General features: G+C 39.1%; 1 protein-coding gene across 1 annotated transcript; it reads right to left on the reverse strand.

Annotated features, from left to right (window-relative positions):
* Nucleotides 1–1,279: 1,279 nt before the first annotated feature.
* Nucleotides 1,280–22,660, reverse strand: LOC115793481 (coiled-coil domain-containing protein 6). The gene is made up of 9 exons (XM_030748503.1): nucleotides 22,406–22,660; nucleotides 21,180–21,329; nucleotides 19,083–19,211; nucleotides 18,429–18,532; nucleotides 17,546–17,706; nucleotides 14,439–14,595; nucleotides 9,797–9,897; nucleotides 8,156–8,277; nucleotides 1,280–2,458 (listed from the first exon to the last, which is right to left on the reverse strand). Exons 1-9 carry the CDS (start codon nucleotides 22,658–22,660, stop codon nucleotides 2,249–2,251), a joined length of 1,389 nt encoding a protein of 462 aa, XP_030604363.1. The 3' UTR covers nucleotides 1,280–2,248.
* Between the last annotated feature and the right edge of the window lie 789 nt (nucleotides 22,661–23,449).

Genomic DNA, 23,449 nt, shown 5'->3' on the forward strand with positions numbered 1-23,449 from the left:
TGGGCAAGAGGACATCACATGATGAGTCGTGCTATAATAGATTAACATCAGAGGATAAAAGACCTATATCTCAGCTTGCAGCAGGCAATGCAAGTCTACTAATCGATCTATCCACCAATTTGGTCAAGAATGAAACCAAAATTCTAATATATTGAACAGGTTTATAAGTTCATTTTTTATCATCTTGATATGTTTGCTGTTTCAGCCCCCTTGAAGATTACTATAAATAATTTTAACATAGCTATAATTGTCAGTGCGTTTAAGAATTGCACATAACAGAGGAAGCATTGTTTCAAATCGTAAAGATGTTAGAGAATAACAATCATCCTTATGATTTATTACTTTTTTGTGGTAAACATGAATAGCCATGTTTAATCACACATTTCTCTGGGGACATTTCAAGCATCACCCTCATGGTGGCACACTTAAAGAAGTTGGGGAATCACCAGTCATTAGATCCTCTGGGAACTATGAGTGTACAGCCAATCCAATGCAGCAGTAATTGGCAGCTGACCTGCTGGTGTCTGTAATTTTATTTTATTTTTTTAAAGTTGATTAGAATTATCCTCAAGGAACCTCTGCAAACTTCATGGCAATCTATCCTGTTATGTGATCCATGTTAGTCAGACAACCCGTGTATGTCAAGTCTTACCTGTGCTGAAGAGTATCGGCTCATCCGTGTTATAAACATATACTACTCTATAATGTTAAAGGTTAAAATCTGCAGTTTCCTATGTGCAACTGGATTACATCATAGAAACATGATACAAATTAATTTCTCAAATATAAAAAATATTACATTTTTTCTACTATCTCAGGTTGTGAGCTTTGTTGGTGCAGGTTTATTTAAGGCACAAACATTTTCCAACAACTACTGCAGGAGTATGGCAGACTATCAGAACTACCACAGTGAAACATTCCAGTGAAGCTAAATACACAAAAAGATTAAATTTTCAGCCTGTTGAAATGTTAGGATCTGTAAAATTATGCAAGTGCATTAATTTGCAGGTTTGAAAGTAAAAAAACAAAACAAAAAAAAACAACCAAAACAAAAAGCAAAAACAGATTGTCTTCTAGGTTTACTCATCAGTGGTAAACTCACAGTTCTTACATTACAACTGAGTAGCAAATGATATCTATAAAACTCACAATTAAAACAGAAGTCGTCATCTCAAGAGCTTTAATCATACATAGAAATTTAGTTCAACAGTACCATTCATTTAGAATGTTTTAGCAGTATGTATATTTAGTGTAAAGAGCATTGATTTTTTTTTTCTGATGGGTATATCCATAAGGATGACAGAAGCTTTCAGAAATACACCAGAGAGAAGATCAGAGAAGAGACTGAGTACATGACTAAGTTGTAACACCTCAGACTATATTTTCAAACACCTCGAAAGGCAACATTTATCTGTGGTTTATGTACCAGTGTCCATCCTTGATGCTTTTTTTTTTTTTTTTTTCCTTTTCATTTTAACATAAGAGCAGCAGATCTTTGAATGCTTTCAGAAACTAAAATAACTGTGCTGCAAGCACCGTTTGATCAATGCCCTATATAATGGAGAAACTCCAAGCACTCTTCTATGACACCATTTTGTCGACCTAATCAAAGCCACATTAACCTTGGGGTTGGGGTGAACTGTTTTACACTGCTTTAATGACAAAGGGTGAGCTGGAGTGGAGGACATTACTGCAATCAAGTGTCATATTATAGGCATGAAAAGAATTGACCACATCCATCTATTTATCCATCCATTTCTCTAGCCATACATCCATCCATCGATCCAAACATCCAACCTATTGTAAAACATAACCATGAAACGTACTGTATGTGCTGTTTGTGCTATCTTAGAAGCGCCACAACAACAATTCCAACCAGCTAAAGTCCCAAGCAAAGAAAAACAAAACAAAACAAAAAAAAAACAAAAAAAAAACAACATGTACAAGACAACAGGTGGAACAGATAATTATCCTACAAATCCCAAAAGCGATTATTTTTCAATTATCCATTCCTTTTAAGAGTAGTTAAGTAACGCCACATGAGGATTTGGCAGGCGGACAGCCTCACTGATGGTGAGTAGCCATCTTGTTTCTTTTCCCTCCAGAACTTTTGAAGCTGCGTCTTTTGTTGAGTTGGTAAAGAGTAAGAAACTTGTCTTCCAGAGCTGGTAATGATGGAAGCTGCTGCAGTAGCATCGTGGCATTCAGTGGGCGCACTCACGCGCAAAGACAGAGACTGTGTGTGGCTTTAAGGCTGGGAGGGAGGCTGCTGCTGCTGCTGCGCTGCTGATGCGTGCTGTGACATGGCTGCCGGGGAGGACATGGATTGGACCATGGGTTGAGCTGGTGGGGGTAGCGGAGGCTGAGCCTGTTGGGCCCCTGAGTGCGTGTTGGGGGAGGGTGGGGGTGTTGGACGTTTGAATTTGTCAGGACTGGTGCTTCTTCTTGGGGAGGGCCGCTGTTTGAGAGTAGGAGAGAGAAACAATAAATAAACACACCTCATCTTGTAAACAACCAGATGGCAGCATTTTAAACATTTCATGTAGAAAAATGGAGTTTATGGCAAACATATTTGGAAAAAAATGTGTTTAATCAATATCATATGTAGTGAGAAAAACGCCACGTGATATTGATTAAACACATAGCCAGAAGATATTGTGGAAATACCAACTCTTTTTTGTGGGACCGTGTTCCCAGAGTAACAAACCACTGTAGGAAAAGACAGAATGACAAGATTATATATTTCAGGCATGTTTCCCCTACTGACCCAGCAATGGCAATTCTGGCCAAACAAATGGAAAGCATAAAGGGTTCATAAAAAAAATGAATCTGTTCATGTGTCTCCCCGTACATTCCTCAGAAGGATTTGTCTCCAACCATCTCATTATGCCAAAACCAAAATGGCTGTTGATTACAACAGTAAGAGACAACTCAGGTATGCTACTCTGAGTACCAGGGTTACACAAGTAACCTAAAGTTGTCATTCCTACCATTCATTTCATTTCTCACTACGGAATATAGAGACTCCTATACTGTCAGAAGAGCTCATCTCCAGTAATCAGACGCACCCTGTTCAAGTCAGAAGAACCGAGTGCTGCCTGAGGTGTGCCCAGAACAGAAACTTCCAGTTTATAAAACAGTGAGGGGAGAGGACCAGCTGGCTGATGCACAAATATCCTGGACTGAAAACCATTTAAATAAGACCCAATTCGCTGACCCACCCTGTGTGGAATGAGCTTGCAGGTCCACTGGCACATGCAGACCCTGACTTGGACAGGACAGAGAAAATGCCATTACAATCCAGTGTGAGAGCCTTAGCTTTGTAATAAACTTGCCCAGAAAATAAAAACTTTCATCATCATTTTTTCATAATGCATAAATTTGTTGAGTACAAACAGGACACAGCATATGCTGCTGTTGTTCTTCAGATGAAGAAAAAGGCAGTGGAAAAAATACTATTAAGACAAATAAATAAGTGTGAACTCTCACATGACCTGGGGGAAACTGAGTGCATGAAGGACTGAGGATGCCTTTTCTCTTGAAGTGATCCACTCTCTAATAGCCCAGTCTTTGTAATGGAGCGTGCCTGGAAAGCAAATCTGCCCAGATATGATCTGATGGTTCGTGTTACCAATTTAGGGCAGGACACTTGCAAATAGCCTTGGTTATCCAAGTTGGGAGTGGGGAAGACTGGGAACTGACTGTTGTTACAGCTGTGAACTCCAGCTGGTGCTAGCATCCGGGTCAGTGTCCACAACACCAAACTAGGTCTCCACTGTCTTGTCAGCATCTCTGCTGCAGACAAATGAGCTTGGCATACTACTAGCTGCGCTTCTGAGACTCTTGATGGAAAAGCAGGCACAGTACCTGAAATGGGGGCTTTGACTGGCAGCCAGGAATGTTTCTGCACAAGGCAGCAAGAACAGACCTGCTGTGCGACTGTACTCAAGATTTAATTCCCACAAATGCAGAATTGAGCCCGAGTCAACATTTTCTCTTGTGTCAAGGAGAGTGCGGTCCATCATCATTAACTGAAATGCTGAAAATACACTATGCAAACACCACACAAATAGAGATACATCTATCTCTATACTTAATACAGCAACAACTACAACTAGTACATAAGGTGTATACTGCAGAGAAAAGTTTGCGCTCAACCTGATTGTTGATGGCAGTTTTGTACCATCTTGGTGTTCTCTGGAGGTCAAATATGACCACTGACCCAACAGGGTGGCTGAAATTAATCTGAATATTTTTTGTAACCAGACATGGGAAAGTGTGACCATACACTTACTGAGCAAGTTGCCACGATTTACACACCCTAACTCATTCTCCACAGTGGTTGATAAGTATTATGAAATCAATTTGTTTATGCAATATGGCTCACACACACACACACACACACACACACACACACACACACACACACACACACACACACACACACACACACACACACACACACACTTGCCAAAAGTATTCACTCACCCATCCAAATTGTTGAATTCAGGTGTTCCTATCAGTTCCACGGCCACAAATGTATAAAATCAAGCATCTAGGCATGCAGACTGCTTCTACAAACCTTTGTGAAAGAATGGGTCACGCTCAGGAGCTCAGTCAATTCCAGCGTGGTCCTGTGATAGGATATTGTGAAATTTCCTCACTGCTACTATAACAAAGTGGAAGCGATTGGGAACGATAACTCAGCCACAAAGTGGTAGGACAGTAGATGCTAAGGTGCATAGTGCGCAGAGTCAATTGCTAAAGACCTCAAAACTTCATGTGGCCTTCAGATTATCTCAAGAACCCTGCATAAAGAGCTTCATGGAATGGGATTCCATGGCCAAGAAGCTGCATCCAAGCCTTACATCACCCAGCACAACGCAAAGCATTGGATGTGGTGTTATAAAGCACACCGCCACTGGACTCTAGAGCAGTGCAGACATGTTCTCTGGAATGACAACTCATGCTTCTCTGCCTGGCAATCCGATGGGTGAGTCTGGGTTTGGGTTCAGTGCGCAAAGCAAGATCCATAAAGACATGGATGAGCAAGATTGGTGTGGAAGAACTTGACTGGCCTGCACAGAGTCCTAACCTCAACCTGACAGAAAATCTGTGGGATGAATTAGAGCACAATCTGTAAGCCAGGCCTTCTCATCCAACTTCAGTGTCTGACCTCACAAATGCGCTTCTGGAAGAAACTTTCTGGAAGAAACTTATGGAAAGCTTTCCCAAAAGAGCTGAAGGTGTTATCAATCAATCAAATCAACTATACTTTATTGTCCCCGTGGGGAAATTTGTATTAGACATCGTACACTAAACAAGCTGCTTCCACAATAATACACTATAACAATAAGGGTCATGTTGTAAATGCATAAGAAGTCCACAAAAAAAAAACAAACAAAAAAAAAAAAAAACGTTCAATAAAAACTGTCAAAGAACATTCAAGTAATAGAACACATTGCATATGTTGCATGTTCCCACGTACATTCCAACAGTGAACAAGCCAGCAAATCAGTTAGCTAGAGCATCAGAGCAAGACAAAAACTATATGCCTACTTTATTTAATAATCTAACTGATGAAGGAACAAATGAGTTTTAAATTTGTTAAGTCTACAAGCTGGGGTTCTAAACCGTTTGACAGATGGTAACAGTATGTATCGCGGGTTGAGGATGTGAGCAGGGTCAGACAATACCCTCTGAGCAAGTCTGAGCACAGACTCTTCATAAATAGACCACAAGGAGGAGTTATCGGTCTTACCTATCACCTTCATTGCAGTTTGTACCATACGGTTGAGTTTGGATTTTAAATGCACGGAGAGATTGCCGTACCACGCTGACCTTCCAGACCTAATGATGCTTTCTAATACAGCCTAATAGAATGAAAACATAAGTTGCTGATTTACCCCAAAGACTCTTACTCTGCGTAAAAAATATAATCTCTGTTGCAGATGACAGCACAACTTGTTAACAGGTTATCTAGGTAAACACCTATGGTAGATATCTATAAGAACAGACCTGGTTTATTTTCTGGTCATGAATAAGAAGCAGGAGGTTATTACTTAAGGACTTGGGGTAAATCCGCATCTCTTCTGTTTTCCTGGCATTAATAATGAGGTGGTGGTCATCACACCATTGAACAAAGGACTTAACCAAATTAAAATATGGTAAAGGGTCCATATCCGCATCCAGCAAGCCAAGGATAGCAGTGTCGTCGGAGAATTTAAAAACATAATCCCCCGGGCAGCCGCTGGTACAGTTGTTTGTGTGAATGGTGAAGAGGACAGGAAAGGTGACACAGCCTTGGGGAAACCCAGTGCTGATAGACCTTGGCTCTGACAGAGTGGTGTTAATTCTGACAAGCTGTGTCCTGTTTGCTAAAAAAAAAAAAAAAAAAAAAATGAGTGAAATGTTGATAAGAAAAGGATTTAGATTCATCTGCTGTAGTTTCTTAGTAAGCAGATGAGGCTGGAAGGGTATTAAAAGCAGAGCTAAAATCTATAACGAAAAGACGGGCATAAGTCTTTGGGTTTTCAAGATGTTTAAGTGTTAGGTATGTGATGCCATTAACGGCATCATCTGTACGCCGTCCTTGTCTGTAGGTGAATTGGAGAGGATCAAGACCAGTATTTATCTCAGATTTCAAAGAGGGACACCACATATTTCTCTAGGCACTTCATTACTATTGATGTAAGAGCCAGTGGCCTGCTGCAAAACCGTGGGCCAACATCATATTAAACCATATAGATTAACCCTTTAATACCGAACCTGTCGTTGGCGATAGAATGTACTTTAAATGTCCCGCCATTCGTGGACTTCCAGCAACAATTACTGCAATAACCATCGGGTGTGAAGCACAATTTCTCACCTTTTGGAAACTGTTTGAATTTTTCCGATAGGACAAACGGTCGCGTAATTACAGTAATTCAAAGTACGTTTGCTCTGACATCTCAGCAGTGATATGCTCGGTGTTAACCAGCTGTTCACGGCAAGTAAGGGAAGGTAACAGGTGTATTGGTGGAAATTGCTCGGAGTTAAAGGGTTAAGAATGGGATATCACTTTCATCATATGAAGTGAGATAAGCAAATACTTTTAACAATATAGTGTACACTACTACTATCAGAACAGTGCTGTGTACAACTACACATATTCCAAACTAAATCCAAGGTAATGCCAGGGGAACACTGGTGAGATATTTTATGACTTTATGATGCTCTTCTGGATAGGAGTCATAATAGAAACTGGTTGTTTATGGCTTCAACAGACCATGTTGAAGGTCTAAAAATATTAATAAAATATAAACTATATCTTAACAATAAAATATGCTTGAATAAGTTAGTGTTATTTTAGTTATCAGTGTGCTGAAAAGATCAAAATATAGCCAACTGGATCTTGGGACATTTACGAGGTATGGCAAGTTCTAGCATTGTTGCCAACAATGAGAACAACTATATTTGCATGAAGTCAGTGTTCTTTGGTTTGAAGTTTAGAAATGTTGCCTCCTATACTGGGTGAATAGCGGTAGACACGTTGGCCTTTTTACTGTTAATATTCATTTTAAGGACTACAATTCATCACAGGCGAATGTAAACACTTTGTACCTTTAACCACTGAAAGGCAGCAGTTAACTTCATAGTCACTGGTTCAATAAAGATCCAACATGCTGGAGTGTACTGTATTATCAAAAGAGCTGACCTTGACATTCAAAACTACAGGCAAGGCAGCAAATTCAACAAAGTAACAGGCAGTGCATGTCTCCAAGAGGGTGTTTTCATTTAAGTGAATTTATTGGACACATCTCACAAATGAAATATAGTGCAGCGATCATGCCGACAAGAGCAAACTGCTGTTTTTATTAAGTCACAATTAACATGAAACTTTTAATCATTAAACCATGTTTATCATTTCTATCTACTTGAACTGAAAAAACTTTTCTTAGCACCCCTAATAAAATGTGAGCCATTTTACAATACAAAAGGTTATAAACCCATTATTTTTATTATCAGTTATTTACTTGTCTATGAAGCAACCATGCATTGACTGGACTGAAATTTTTAACGACTGGGCCCGAACCCTACCAGAAATCCTGGTACAAAATTTAAGACAAACCCAAAAACAATTTTCTAGAAGATGATACGGGTGGGTATGACTTACTGCTACGGCATGAGAGGAGCTTCCGTGGACGTGCAGGGCAGGGGTGTTGTAGTGGGAAATGGCAGCTCTGGACAGTGTAGCTGGAGGAGTAAAGCCAACTGTGTGGGTGCCATATGAGAGACCTGTAAGCAATGGGGACAGCCAGAAGAAGAAAGACCATTTTATTAAAAGTAAACTTTTGATTCTAGTTGCTCAGTCTACATATACTTCCATTTCCCTACTTAATACTTGTTCCCAGATTACATGGACATAAATGGTTAAGCTGTCTGTGGCTGTCAATGTTGTGGCACAAGAGGAGCGATCTGACCAAACATTTAATTCGATATTGTGACCCTCCTAAAATAATGGCCTAAGTAATTTTTTTTCAGGTTTTTCAAAAAACAAAAAAAATGAAAATATGATTTAGGCAAAATAAGCTTTTCATAAAAAAAAAAAAAAAAGACTTAGGCCATTATTTTAGGAGGATGACGATATGATACCTTGATGTAACATGATTATACAGACTACAAAGGGATGAGATTTTTCTCTGCACTATTTTAGCATTAGGACTGTAATTCAAAGAGATCCACGACTTGATGCTAGAAGAGTATGGGAGATTGAAATATGATGGTACTTTCCCCTTATAACCCTCTCCAATTATTATTTTTGGCATAGTTTTATTTTTCCTACCCTTTGCACTCTCATACATGCTCAGCCATTCAATAATAACTTGCCTTGAATTCCTTTTAGTGCCAAGGTCAAAAACATATAAGGTAAGGGTGTATCCACAAACAAAATTTAGAGATCTAGTGAGGCTAATCCTTTTTATTTTTGTTGTAGACTGAAAACATTTGGGTTTGACATTAAAAGATAAATATGAGACAAAAGATCAACATCTCAGCTTTTATTTCCAGGTATTTACATCTGGATCTAATACACAGAAGATAGCACCTTTTGGCTGAAGCCACCCATTTTTCTGAGTAAAAGTACTGCAACATGTGACTGACAGGTGTGTTTTGTCGTCCAGGTGTGTCCTGTTACATTGATTATTCAAACAACAAATAGCACAGAATTTCTACGCTCACTTTCAGATTTGAGTTTTGCCTGTGCAGACTGTGCATTTATAGTTACAGGAATAACCAACATGAAAACCAGAGAGCTGCCTATGGGTGAAAAACATGCAACTGTGAAGCTGAGACAACAAGGAAAATCAATCAGAACCACTGCACAAACATTGGCCATAGTACAACCATTTGAAGTGTCCTAAAGAAGGTCGTCACTGGCCAGTTTTTGCAAGCAAAGGATTTACAACTAAATATGAAGTCTTATTCACTTTAATCTGTTTCAAGTTTATTGTTCCAATACTTTTACTCACAAGAAAAATGGGTGGTTCACACAAAAACAACAACTCTGGAACAAAAGCTATAGGGATTCCCAGCTTGTATTCAATGCTAACACCGCATCATGGCCAGTAACGCTCATAGTGAGCAGCAAAGTTCTAGCTGAGCACAAAGATTATATTAAATGTTGTGTAATCTCGATTAGACCTTTTAAAAAACAAAAAAAACTTTAAGATAAACGCAGAAACAAAGATAAAGCTTGCTGTCTCGTAAAAAGTTTTATTAACGGTTATGCGCTGTTTATTGCTGTGTTTCTACCTACCTGGTGATATGGGTCGGCTGGAGCTGGGAGAGGGAGTGTACGGGATGGGGCTGGACACAGTCCTTGCTCGCAAACCCTGTGCAGACATCTCGTTGAAGTACCTGGAAAAAAATGAAATGGCCATTTTATTTAAAACAAAACAAACAAACAAACAAAAAAAAAACAGCAACCCCACCACCACCATCATCACCACTAAAAAACATTTGTAATCCACAAGACCCATCACGAATGGGGATATCCTCTCTCAATTAATGAAAACATAAAATAAATGTAGAAGTCAGGACAACATTACAGCCTCATGTCATAATCGAAAACCCTTCAGCAGACATTATCATCACCTTCTGCAAAACTATTTTGCCCCAATTTAGAGGCCTTGCCCTAAACTTTTATCCAAATACTTTTAGTCACCACTGGGTTAGTAAAGATATAATACAGATTCTAGCAAAAATATGTTTTTGATATTAACAGTACTTATTAGATTAAACAATTTTAATAATGCTGTAAGAGACTGATATTCTGTGATTATCTTTAACATTTCTGCAAATACTTTTTTTGTAAACACATCCTAGAACAGACTAAAATTTCCATATACTACACAATGACTTTATATTTATATAATCTATAGCAAGCCAGACATAATGCATACTTACAAGGTATTCACATCATATTGTTCTTATGTACAGATAATGCACCCATACTACGTAATATGTTGATCTCAATGCATTATGTATAACACCACTATAATCATAAAGCAACCATGTACAAAACAATTTGAATATTGCTGAGCAGTAGGTATGGCTTTAATATTGCTCAATGAGGAGTCATCCCTGACTAACATGTTAGACTACATGTGTCAGACTCGAGGCCCGTGGACCACATCCGGCCTGCGAAATGATTTCATATGGCTATTATTAAAGGCCCGCGGGTAAAGAGCGCTCCTACCACTTATACTACAAATCCCACAACGCACTGCAACAGCTGCCGTGCAGGCCAAGACCTGTGCGCTAACCCATTTTCTGTGTGCCAGTGACACTGGTCAGTGATCAGCAGATAAAAACAATGGTCAGTACTTTTTACAGTAACATTTAAGCTAGCCTGACCCCCCAAAATGGCCAAATGAAAAGTGGAAAACAGGGATTTTACAAACAGGCAAGGCAGAGGACCTGATCACTGACATTGGAGGTAAACCACGTGTCTCTTTTCCTCGCCTCCGATGTGCGTGGAAAAGAGTGGATTGGTGGGACAGATACAGGAGAAGATGCAGAGGGAGACCTGCACAGGTGAGCTGACAGTGCATCACTGCATCACACACCAGGAAACGCTCGTGGCAAAGTCCTGAAGACAGAACGTGTCATAAGCACTGGAACACAGACAGCGAACTTTATAAGAAGCAAATGTTTAAATCACCGGCAGTTTCGAAGGAAGTAGATTCTGAATTTGGCGATGTGCCTTATTACACAGGTGCGATGAGCTACCTGAGGAAATCTGTCAAGTTCATGAAAAATAAAGTAAAAGACTCAGCAGGGCTCCGGGATGAAAGGTGGCTGTGCGAGTCTGCTTTTCTCTGCAGCTTCAGGGATGGGACCACGTGATTATGTGTGTGATTGTCCCAAGAGGGGGGTAGAAGAGAAAAAAAAAAAAAATCAGACCAGGTCTCCACCGCTGTGTTTACAGCTGTGCTTTTTGCTGTGCAGTTTATGCAGCATTTTTCTGACTGTGAAGCGCAGAAATTCACATCACAGTTTTTACCTGAAAAATTAGCAAATTTTCATCAGCTTGAAATATTTTCATTTTTACTGATGTTATTTTTGAAGAAAAATATAATTGTATACTTTATTTAATGTGTTGAGGAAAAGGTTACTGTATTCTGGCCATTCAAATTTATATTGCTGATTAAAATGATTATTTTTAATCCTGTTTGGCCCGCGACTCAGACTGTGTCTTTTGGCCCATCCTATGATTGAGTTTGACACCCCTGTGTTAGACAATGCTCAGTTTCAGTATTACTTTTAATCTTAAGTATCAGTGTATTGAGGGCATAAGATTTAGAATTTTATATATATATATATATATATATATATATATATATATATATATATATATATATATATATATATATATATATATATATATATATATATATATATATATATTATAATAAAAACAACTTTTTGAAAACAGTTGACTCACAGTCTTGTAGACAGGTTTGTTTTTAGGGAGAATAGCAGGGGTTTGCATGTTTCACGCTTTCTTGCTGCTGCAGAAGGTGACAACATGTAGAAAGTTGCTTTAATGTTTTAAACGACTGTCTTTCAACGTGCCATTAAACTGATTTGACTGAAAGCATGAAGACACTGACATGAGCCTTTACAATCCTTATTTTAAATCATTTACTAGGGCTGCAACAATTCATCGAGTAACTTGAATAACTCAATTATAAAAATCCTCAATGTATGTTTTTTGCTTTGATACTTCATTTAAACTTTAGCGCTCAAGTGTCAAAATGTAAGAGCGACAGTTTCTCCCACATTTGCGACTAAAAACAGACATGCAATAGAACCTTATATAGGAGCACATGAAGAAGGGAGTACTTTGTAATTGCTCCCACCCACCGCTGTTTGTTTTACACAGCAAAAAATCTACAGTAAAGATACAGAAGTTAAAATAAAATATACAGTTGAAAAGTTAACTTGCGGCCAAACAACTGTTTGGCAGCCGTCTTACTTTCTATTGCAGTAATATTTGCAGCAAGCAGGGGTGAGTCTAAGGGGGGCATGGAGTGTATAAGACCATATTTATTTCAAGGCAACAGTAAAATTATTTTGCAGATTTAGATTAATATAAAACATAATTTATTATATACATTAAAGCGTTGAAATATAAAAATAAAAGCTTTTTTTCCCCTCTCTGCAGGCCAATAAAAATATACATGGGCCAGTAAAACTCTGAGCCACTGACCAGGGGATTTTAGTTTGGACACTAAATTATCATTAACATTAATTATTAACACTGACAGCATCAGAATATCTGTTTTCTGCAGCAAGAAATGCTGCATAAAAGCACAGGGCAAACCTTAGTTCTGAGAATGCTGATATGCTCCCTTTTCTTCACTGCAGTCACCACATGCTGCTTTAAAGGCTTACAACCACACACACACTCACTCATTCACGTAAACATTCAGACACACACAAAAACGCATACACATGAACACACACCAAATCAACCTCGTCCAGGAGATACAAAACTGTCAGAATTCTTTTTGCCTCCTCTTGATGTAAGAAAGCCTTCCAAGTAGACAGACTAAAAGCTATTTTATTTTATGCCTTAGTTTAGGTTGCATGTATACCTTACTTTGAGATGACTGTACTTGTGATTATTTATGCATTTTTATATTTAAAAAAAAAATTTTTTTAAACATACAATTTTAATACTGTACATAAATGATTGCTCGAGTGTTGAAAGGTGTTGAAAGGAGTTGCAAGGTGCTGTAAAGGTGTTGTAAGTCGGTACCTTGTGTGCTGAATAAACATCTGTGGTGAAAAGAATACGGACCTGCGCTTTGGATGTTCCTCCCTCAGTCACAATGAGCCATATTGACAAGCTACACTAGGAAGAGTTTTATATATATTATATGGTATGGCATATATGTACAAAATTATTTAAAATATGAGAGCATTAAAAACAAAACGCTCAGAAAAACATGACAGTGAATATTTATAAATGCAATAGCTAGAGTAAAAATATAACAGGATTTTAAAATAAACAAATAAATAACTGGCGGATGACATCATACTCAGGGAAATGCGTCAGTGTGTGTTGGTTGTTTTTGTGAATGCAAACCTTGAAGCCACTACAAAAACTCACAGTCCTGTTCTGACTTCCGAACAAAAAGCGGGACCATCTGGTACAGCTCGTGTATCTGAGGGTTAATTGGTCCCAGCAGTAGAAAGGATTACACAATTCAAATAGACCACTTACAGATAGAAGGAAGTCTTTGGCCTAAATGGTCCTGATAATGTGGTTTCTTTTTAAGTGACATCAACAGAGTGCAGGTCTTTCAAAACCAAACAAAGCTACTGCTAATTACTTTAATGTTTGTTCATGTATCAGAAGTAAAAGTGGTGGCTTTGGGGTGAACTGAATCTGCAGTTCAGTATTAAAAATTCACTTAAAAAAAAAAAAAGAATTTTATGATAATTAAAATGAAACACTGAGGAGTGTGGAATTAATTTAAGCTTAGTGGGTTTTATGTGTCTGACATACAGCCAAGAGTGTAACGAACACCGTGGTGTCACATTTCTTATTACAAAGAAAGCCTATTCAACACCAACAATGACTGGCTACCGGAAGACCAATTGTTGTGTGCTGTTGTGGCACAAATGCCTGTTATTTGCATTTGGCCTACTTTTGTTCCTTCATCTTTTCATTCTTACAGGTACTGGGAGTTCCCTTTCTCCAGCTGGCTATGTCAGCAGTATAAAAAGTCCATGAAGCCAAATGCCTCTTTGCAACATCAGGCTAGGGTAAACAGTTCAACAGCTTTAGCCATTATCCATTTTCTCTTTATTTGCTGTTATGTCTGACTTTGTGTGGTATTGTGAACTTATCGATCATCTGTCCCGTTGTGTGTTGCATCCTCTACCTCTCATCATCCATCTCCAGACTGGATTCGCTCTCCGACAGTTGTCTACACAGGGCCTCCCTGCGCTCCATCTCTCTCTGAAGCTTTCTCTGGAGCCGGATGTTCTCCTCCCTCATGTGTCGCTCCTCTTCTATGTACTGGGCACGTTTTTCTGTGTCTAGAAGTGGACACAGTGAGACTCTGTCAAGTTCAAATCTCAATCCCTATACATCAACATGAATTACACCTATTTTTACTCCCAGTATATCACAATGCCCTGTTAAGATCTGTGAACCTAACCCAGTTTGTTTGTTTAATATGTTTTCATTTCAGAAAGAAAGTGAAATTAGGTCAGAAACAATCTCTACTAACAACTAACCCAAGCAACAATGTTCAGTATCTCTGGTATCTTGTTACTTGACCCAGCCTTGAGAGCATGTGTTAAATGTTAGTCTGATATCCCCATCTAGTGGCAAAATCAACCCATAAACACAAGGATGCTGAATGACAGTCCAAGTCAAGTATTAAGATCAATGGCCACTTCTTGCTTTCTCAACAAACAAACAACAAAATTTTGTCTACTACTATGTCGTTAAGGTGCTCTTGCTATTTGGTCCACAATCTGCACTACATGGAAAAAAGTATTGGGATTCTAGTCCCATTGCTACAAGTGTATAAAAATCAAGCACCTACATGTAAGTGGTATTATTATAAAGTGGAAGTGTTTAGAAACCACAGTAACTCAGCCTCAAAGTGGCACACAAACCTAAAATTACAGAGCACGGTTGCTGAGTGCTGATGCGCATAGAGCCTAAAAGCTGCCAAAACTCTGCTGACTCAGTAACAGAGTTCCAAATCTTCTGTGGTATTAATCAGGACAAAAACTGTACACCAGGACCTTCATGGCATGGCTTCCATGGCCAAGCAGCTCCTGTAGATGCAATGCAAAGGTTGCCCAGTACGTTTGTCCATGTAGTGTATGTGGTTTTGTATAATCCATAAAACTTAAAAAGCTCTGTTATTAATGTCGGCAACCAAATGCAGTGTTATAATATTAATCCACATCCTAAGAAGGATCAAAGAAAGAAAAAACCTCATGCATTTACAATCAAATGTATAACTGGCCAATATTGCCTGTATTAAACCATAAAATTTCTGAACTATCAGTTCACTGCAGTCATAAGAGTTATGCATAATTAAGATGACAACACTATAATACAAGACAAATCTATATAAGGCAAGATCCAGAGTCTGGCTACATTTAACAGTCAACATTTGGATTTTCCTGAGACTAACCACTCAGAGTTTTCCTACTGCTCCCTATGATTATGAACTAAGTGATGATGGTGTCACCAGATGGCAGTTAGTCATGGAGTTCCACAGGGTTCTGTGCTGAGACCAATACTACTTCATCATACATCCAGACAGACACCCTCTCCACTTTTAGGATTAGACTCAAAACTTTCCTTTTTGTTAAAAGCTTAGAGTTAAGGCTGAATAAGGTGACCCTAAAACCAGTACTTAATTATGCTGCTAAAGGGTCAAGCTGATGGGGGACTTCATGTGATGCACTGAGCATTTCTTCTCCACTCATCGCTTTTCACTAATCACATATTTATATAACCACTGCACCACGTGATTAAATGTAGTCTTCTTTCTCCCATAGTTTGTGTTTTGTCCCATCTCTCTATGCTCTCCTTTTTCCTCTTATCTTCCCCTCACCACCCAACCAGGCATGGCAGATGGCTGACCCTCCCTGAGCCTGGTTCTGCTGGAGGTTTTCTCCTTTAAGCGTGACTTCTTCCTTCTCACCATTGCAAAGTGCTTCCTCATAGGGGATCGTCTGATATACTGTAGGGTCAACCTTGCAGTATAATGCTCCTCGAGGAGACTGTTGTTGTGATTTGGCACTATATAAATAAACCCAAAGTGAATTTAATTAAACTGTAAGTAGTGTGTATGCCATTTTCCTTGCCCAATGCTACTCAAAGAATATATGCAGTCTCTCTAAAGACAACTTGAGGCTGGCTACAAAAGTTAGTGAATCCCCATAGACTCCTGGTTAAAATGCCTAACTCAACATCATAATATTTAAGAAAAAAAATAAATAAATCAAGTTTGAGGCTTTGTGTTAAAAAAAAAAAAAAGAAAAGGTTTTGGCCTCTACGGATAGTGTCCCTTTCTTTACAACTGTACAGTGGTTTTTTTTTTTTTTAAACGAACTTGTCCATTTGGATACTGGTTAAGCATAACCATAGAACACTAAGATGAGTTTTGTAACACTATCACTCTCACGTGGTGGAAAATCACCTGTGTTCGAGGGTTAAAGTTGACGGTGTACCTGATTCAACATTTAGTGCCAAGATCTAGTAATTTATTAGTCTGTTACTTTGCACCAGTTATAATACAGCTGCGTCTGTGGGTTGCACCTGTACAGTTTATCAGTGTAGCTTGCAACCAAGATTAAGTAATAACTGAGCAAAACATGGGTGTGTCCAAACACTAATGCTACGGCTTCAAAATGTGACATCTAAAAAACCAAGGGGTGATGTCACAGTGGTTACATCCACCTATTATATACAGTTTATGGTATTCTATGGACAGGTTGTCAGCCAACAATATGGACATTTTGTTGTTGTTTGTTTTTTTGTTTTTTTAAACAAAAGCAAGGTAAGTACTGGCAAGACTGCCTTCTATTGGGGTGTAAAGAATTTTCAGAGAATCAACTACATTACGGACAGAGTTCAGCTTAATCATTTCAAAGGAAATCAACTGTTTAAGACCTTTCCTACTGTCTTGTTTTTGACCATTTGTCTTAATCCATTTCTTTCCAAATGGTCTCTGGTGTAATATGACCAGAGACCATTTGGAAAGAAATGGAATAAGACAAATTATCAAATAAGGATGTAACAAGACTATAAATCACTTTAGTGCAAATCTAGAGGAATATGAGTATTAAGGCATCAGGCTAGAGAGGACCCATTTTTTCAAGTCAATATGAACCAAGACAAGCACAGGTGCTTATCTAAGCACTGACTTTACCAATCACTTAATCACCATTTGAAGGCATTTCTCCCTTCAGAACCCACGTTACCTCTGATCAGGTGACGTGTTAAATGGCCACTTACGCTGCAGTTCAGTGGTGCGCAAGCTCTTCTTAAGCCTCTCCACCTCATTCTTCAGGAAGCGGATATGCCGCATCATGTTCTCTGGTGAGTCTATTTCCATGGAAACATCTCTAGGAGAAGGAGGAGCCGACACAGGCTGGTCCAGTTTCTCCTGAAGGATTCTAGTTTAAAAAATAGAAAGGAAAAACAAATCATAACAATATTATAATTCAGAAAGAAACAATTAACATGATGTATAACTTTTAAGTTAATGGAATATCTAGTCTGCCAAACCCATTTGCTACTTTTACCAAAAGAAAACACCTTGAATTAATTTTTTTTTTAAATAAGCAACCTTTAAAACAAACAAACAAATGCAACTGTTATAACTTAGTGCCATTTCAACCACGTGTTTTTGCTCACTGGTGGGTTAAATCATTCATTGATCTATATAAACAAAGTTACTTGTGATTCTGTGCCTACATTAGTTTCTCTTCATGCTGGAACTGGAAAATAAACCGGCTGGTGTGTGTGTGTGTGTGTCTGCCTCTCTCACCAACAGTAATATAGTGAGAGGAGCGAGAGCTAAACAAGTAGCGAGATCTGCTGCAAGGCACTTTTTTGGGAAAAAGTTGCAACAAAGTTGCCAACAATAAGGTAAACTGAAGCATCTGTCCACTGTCAGGAAATAGCAAAGGAAACTCAGCTGCCCACTAAAAAGACGACCATATAAAGAAATCCAAGAACAGCTGATGTCAGTTCATCATAAAAGCTGAAAAACCTTGGAAGCCTAGTATTCAGGTCAGTCAGCTTTAAATATTTACGCCACTGTTTTAAACTTTGGCCACAATTAATCTGATCATCGTGAACATGGCCAAAGAAAAAGAACACTGTGTGTCTAAACCTTTTCTCAGCCTCCAGTTTGTCCATTCGTTTCCACAGTCGGTTGACCAGAGCTTCTTGTTCCTGCTCTAATGTGTTCTCAAGGTCAATCTTCTCCCGCCTCAACTGAAAAATAAAAGAAACAGCAGCATGACATGCAGAAACCTTGATGTTAAAAAGCTTTAACAGCACTGTATCCAAAGTCTCAGTCCGGATGAGCTTGTATTCTAAAAGTTACAGGCGTATGAGTGTCACAATGTTAGGGAAAAGAAAAACAAAAAAGTACAGTTTAAGAAAATTAAGATTTATTTTATTACTAAGCTGGGTTTCTGTGTGAAGTTGAGACAGATTTTTAGTCAACATAACTTCTGGTTATACGTGTATCTGGGCACAGTTGCACTGCACTGCATCAATCTGACACATTAATAAGTACCCAACAACAAATGCCTGCACATCTCCTGTCAGGGCATGGAGACATTATGGAGGGGCTTCAGCACACAGGTTTAACCCAGCCACAAACCAAAATGTTCTTTCCACTTAAAATTCAGTGGGAAGAAAGAGGAAGCGGAAATTTTTGCATTTCACGCCACCATGGCGACTGGACAAATGCAAGTTCAGGGATAGGTTACGCTACACTGGAGAGGAAATCTTTCCCATTTTACCATAATAAGCATACCTGTTCCAGGGTTAGCTGCTTAGAGATGGTTTCATTCTCCATTTTCTTGATCTTTTTCATGAGCTTGTTAACCTGAAACTCCTGCTCCTGTTCCAAATGCTGCTCTAACTCAGCCTTCTCATGCTGGAGCTACAATTGAAAAGGAGAGAGCAGTGCATTGACAGAAGAAAAAAAAAAAAAAAAAAAGAAGAGAAGAAACAGATGAGTTAAAAAAGGGAGATGCAAAAAGCACAAGAGACTCACAGTGAGCCATGTAAAAACTGTTTTGATGACCACAGTGATGACCACAACTTATACAATGAGAGAACAATGTCATTAATTCTTCTGGAATCAGGGTTCAACTTCCCAGAAGAACAGACAGTATAAAATAATGTTTTGGCAACCCAAGTAATCACTTTTGGCAGTTCACCAGTATGAAAAAGGGTGCGGCTCAGTGCTGATTCAAAATGGGACAGCTCTGTGATGGATTATATAAGTAATTACTCATTATGGGGGAAAGGGATGCAAATTCATTTATAGGAAAAAAGTGGAGAGGGAAATAACCATTTCCATCATGCTACTGAGAAAAATAACTAGAAAACCTCAAAACATCAGTTTGTTTAAACTCACAATGACTCTATTCATGCAGACTTGAGCGCCTTGGAGTATCCTGGATGCAAAACCAGGTTACTAAGTAGTGCCACACCCAAAGAGCAGTCATATTTTCCTAATTAAAACACTAACAATTTTGTTTTAATAAGGTGCCATGCTTCAGTTAACACTAGAAACTATTTAATAACAGCCATCCACCCCTTTGAACTGTGTGAACATTATAAGACAGACTCAAGTATAACTGCCAGACTATGGAGTCCTTGAAAAGACATTATATTCTACTAGGGCTCTTCTGTCATCAGAAGCCATTCCTCACTGGCACCACTATACAGGCAATGTTGGATGGAACTGTTTAGTATCTTGTACTTTATTAAGTATTAGAGCAAAACATTTGATAATTGTTTTCATTTTATCAAGTTCCTTTAAAGAGGAAAAACTGCAAGTACTATCACCAAAAATGAATGTAATATGTAAAGCAGCCCAGCAACACTTTTAAGGCCTTAATGACATATCACCACCATTTAAAATCTTCAGTGGAAACTGAACATGTAGTTCTGGAGCTCTGTAAATGTAGAATTCAAAGGTATACCTAGGAGTAAAAGATATCAGGGGGGACACAAATTACACTGCACATCAAAATGCCAACGGTCATGTAAATGTTTTACATACAGGGCATGAGTTCAAATCAGTGCCAGGTTGCTTGCATCATTAGGCTATTTAAATTCAAACAACCTAACAACCCATCAAATGTAATTGGGGAAACCCAAATAAAACTAACTATACACAAAATGCTTCTGTGCAGATGTATTCACACACCCAGTAAAATAAATGTCCATATTCATTTAATTTTCTCATTTGTCACCACATGTGCATGTGACATGCCCATGTGTACATATTATGCCCCATGTTTCAGCAGAGGCAGGTCTGTTTCTTGTTAAATTCTAGGAAAACAAACGCCCAAACAAGTACATCTGTATGACCTTAAGCCAGTTTTGCTGAGACATTTGCATGCACGTCTTCCACATTCCTACTTCTTTAGATAGCAACAAACCATTTGTCACCCTCCAGCTATCTATTCAAAGTGTGAGTGAATGCTGTATGCTCTATAGTTGGGAAAATAAGATGTGAAAAACAGACTGAACCAAATAACCAACAGGAGGAGAGTAATTTGAGAGTCATTTAGACTTGCTAGCAGCTGCAGTGAAGTCATCTTGAGCTTTTCCAGGCTTCAGGCAAGTAGAACTGCAGTTGATGATAATGCGCTAGCTGCTGTGTGCATAGACAAACATCCAGCACATCGTGAACGAGATCGACTATACAACATTGAAAAACTGCATAAAACAGCTTGAAGAAATCATTACAGCACTGCTATTTTGTGATCAGTAAGATAACAGAGAAAAAAGTTTAAACTAATGTTGCGCTATTCTCCACTGTGCCTGGCATAAACAATTCCAGAACATGATTTTAAAAACAGGCATTTCCCCCTTGCTTGTTTCTTTCACTCACTTGCATGAGCTTCCTTGACAGTTCATTGGTGAGGAATTCTTCCTCCTTCTCATAGTTGACTGCCAAGGTCTCTTTTTCCTTCTGAAGGGCCTGGATCTTCTTGAACAAGGTGTTACTGATAAATTCTTCCTCCTGCTCTGCTCTTGCTTGCTGTGGGACAGAAAAACACACACGCAAAAAACACGACAGAGGAAATTTCAGTGAAATAAATTCAGGGTTCTGGCACATGAAACTGTTTTCAGCTTTTTCCTGATTAAACTGTAACTTACTGACAGTGAGGGAAAAACATGCTCAACTAATGTCTGCTGCAGCGAAGCCTGCCAGCCAAAGAGGAAGCATAATTCTCTCAAATGACTCAAGAGATATTGCAGTAATGGGTGACTGACTGAAACATGGGGGCACTAAAGAAATGTGCTGGGACAGCTAGAACAGCTAGAATTACACTGCTGATGATACATCCGTCTTTCACCCATCCCTTATTCTCTCCCGACCTCAAAAGTAATTTCTGCTTCGCAAATCGTTAAGACAAACAGAGGGGATTATAAAAGACAAACAGCTAGTTAAGGTTCACAAATTTACACAGAGGGTGGACAGTGTAAAGTGTGGTTTGCTTTGCAGACGTTTTAAGCGTGGCATTTAGCTAGCTCGCTAAGTTTGGCCTACATATTTCCCACCTATCCAGCAGATCGGTTACACATTTTTATGAAGCTAGGACTGATTAACCGAGCATGAAGAAATATGACGCATCAGTCCCGGCCAAGGCTTCTGGTGGGCTATTTATTTTCACCCAGTTACCATATCCATGTTGGCCATAGCGTGGTGACAATGCCTAACAGTGAGTAATCAGCTGACCACGATCAATCTGTTAACTCGCATCGTGAGGTACCCACCCTTTTTTTTTTGGACGCTTTTATCTGCTTGACGTTAGCAATTCATCTAACGTTAGCCACGATTAGCAACGCTAAACAACACAAAGCAAAGTAGCAGGTTACCGCTGCTCGACCACCTAGCAAACGTTGTCCCGCTGGCTAAATTAGCAAGCAGCTAATGTTAGTAGAGCTAACACAACAGCAAAGAAATACGGCCAAATAGAGTTAACATTTCCACGTAGCACACATTCAGCTTTAATCAAACAACACCCGCTACAGCTAACTTGCTGTCAAATGCAATATAGCAAACAGGGTGGGGAATAGCATCTCGATAGTTAGCTAGCTAACGTTACTCACAATGGTGACGCTAGCTTTGCGGAGGTCCCGATTCTCCTCCTGCAGGGCTTTGCACTTGAGTTTAAATGTTTCCAGCTCAATTTTAAGAACTTTATTCTCCTGCTGTAAAGAGGCGAGTCGGTTCGTCAGTTCCTCCAAACGAAACTGTGAAATGACTATACTCGGTTTCCCCGAATTTGAAGCGGAGGACGACATCGGAGTAGCGGAGCTGCTCCCCGCTCCGTCGGTGTCGCTCTCGCTTGCGCTGTCCGCCATGGCTGTGCGACGGTGTGTGTAGTGGAGTAGAGAAGACGACGGCAGCTGCAGCGTTTGAGGAGCACAGACAGCAGAATGGTACACTGCGTGACCTTGCTCCCGCCTAACGGTATAGCGCCCCCAACAGGATGTCTCCAGTACTACTTAATACGCCCATAATATGAAATGCATCTTTGGCAACCCAATTCAAGGCTAGATTGACAGCAAAATGGGAAACAACACCACACCCCAGTGTTGTAGTCAAGACCAGCTAATCCGAGACCGAGACAAGACCAAGATCAGAGTGTATCGAGACCGAGACAAGACCAAGACTTTTAGGGTCCGAGACCAAGTCGAGACCAAGACCGAGGGAGGGCGAGATCGAGTCAAGACCAAGACCAGTGCCCCACGCTACATGACACAATACATGATCAAAATCACTTCTCAAATTGATCTGAAAGATCCACATTCCCATAAAAACACCAAGATATTAAACACTCAGAGCTGAAATAAATGTAACCATCTAAATTTAATACTCCTGGGTGACTTCCATCATTTATCACAGAATGTAAAACAATTATTCATAGTTCATCACAATAGTCTTTACTTTTCTCTGCCTTTCATAAACAATACATAAAGTTATGCTGTTTGTAAACCAACAACAATCTTTGTAAAAATGGATGTTATTTCAAACCCACATAGCTAAATGTATAAAAAATGGCAATCATCTCAGAACTAAAGCCACAATTTCTCTCTTATACAGATTAAAGCTGCAGTATGTAACTTTTATTTTTTTTAAAATGTTTTTTA

This window comes from Archocentrus centrarchus, chromosome 15 (genome assembly GCF_007364275.1).
Source record: "Archocentrus centrarchus isolate MPI-CPG fArcCen1 chromosome 15, fArcCen1, whole genome shotgun sequence".
NCBI classification, from domain to species: domain Eukaryota; kingdom Metazoa; phylum Chordata; class Actinopteri; order Cichliformes; family Cichlidae; genus Archocentrus; species Archocentrus centrarchus.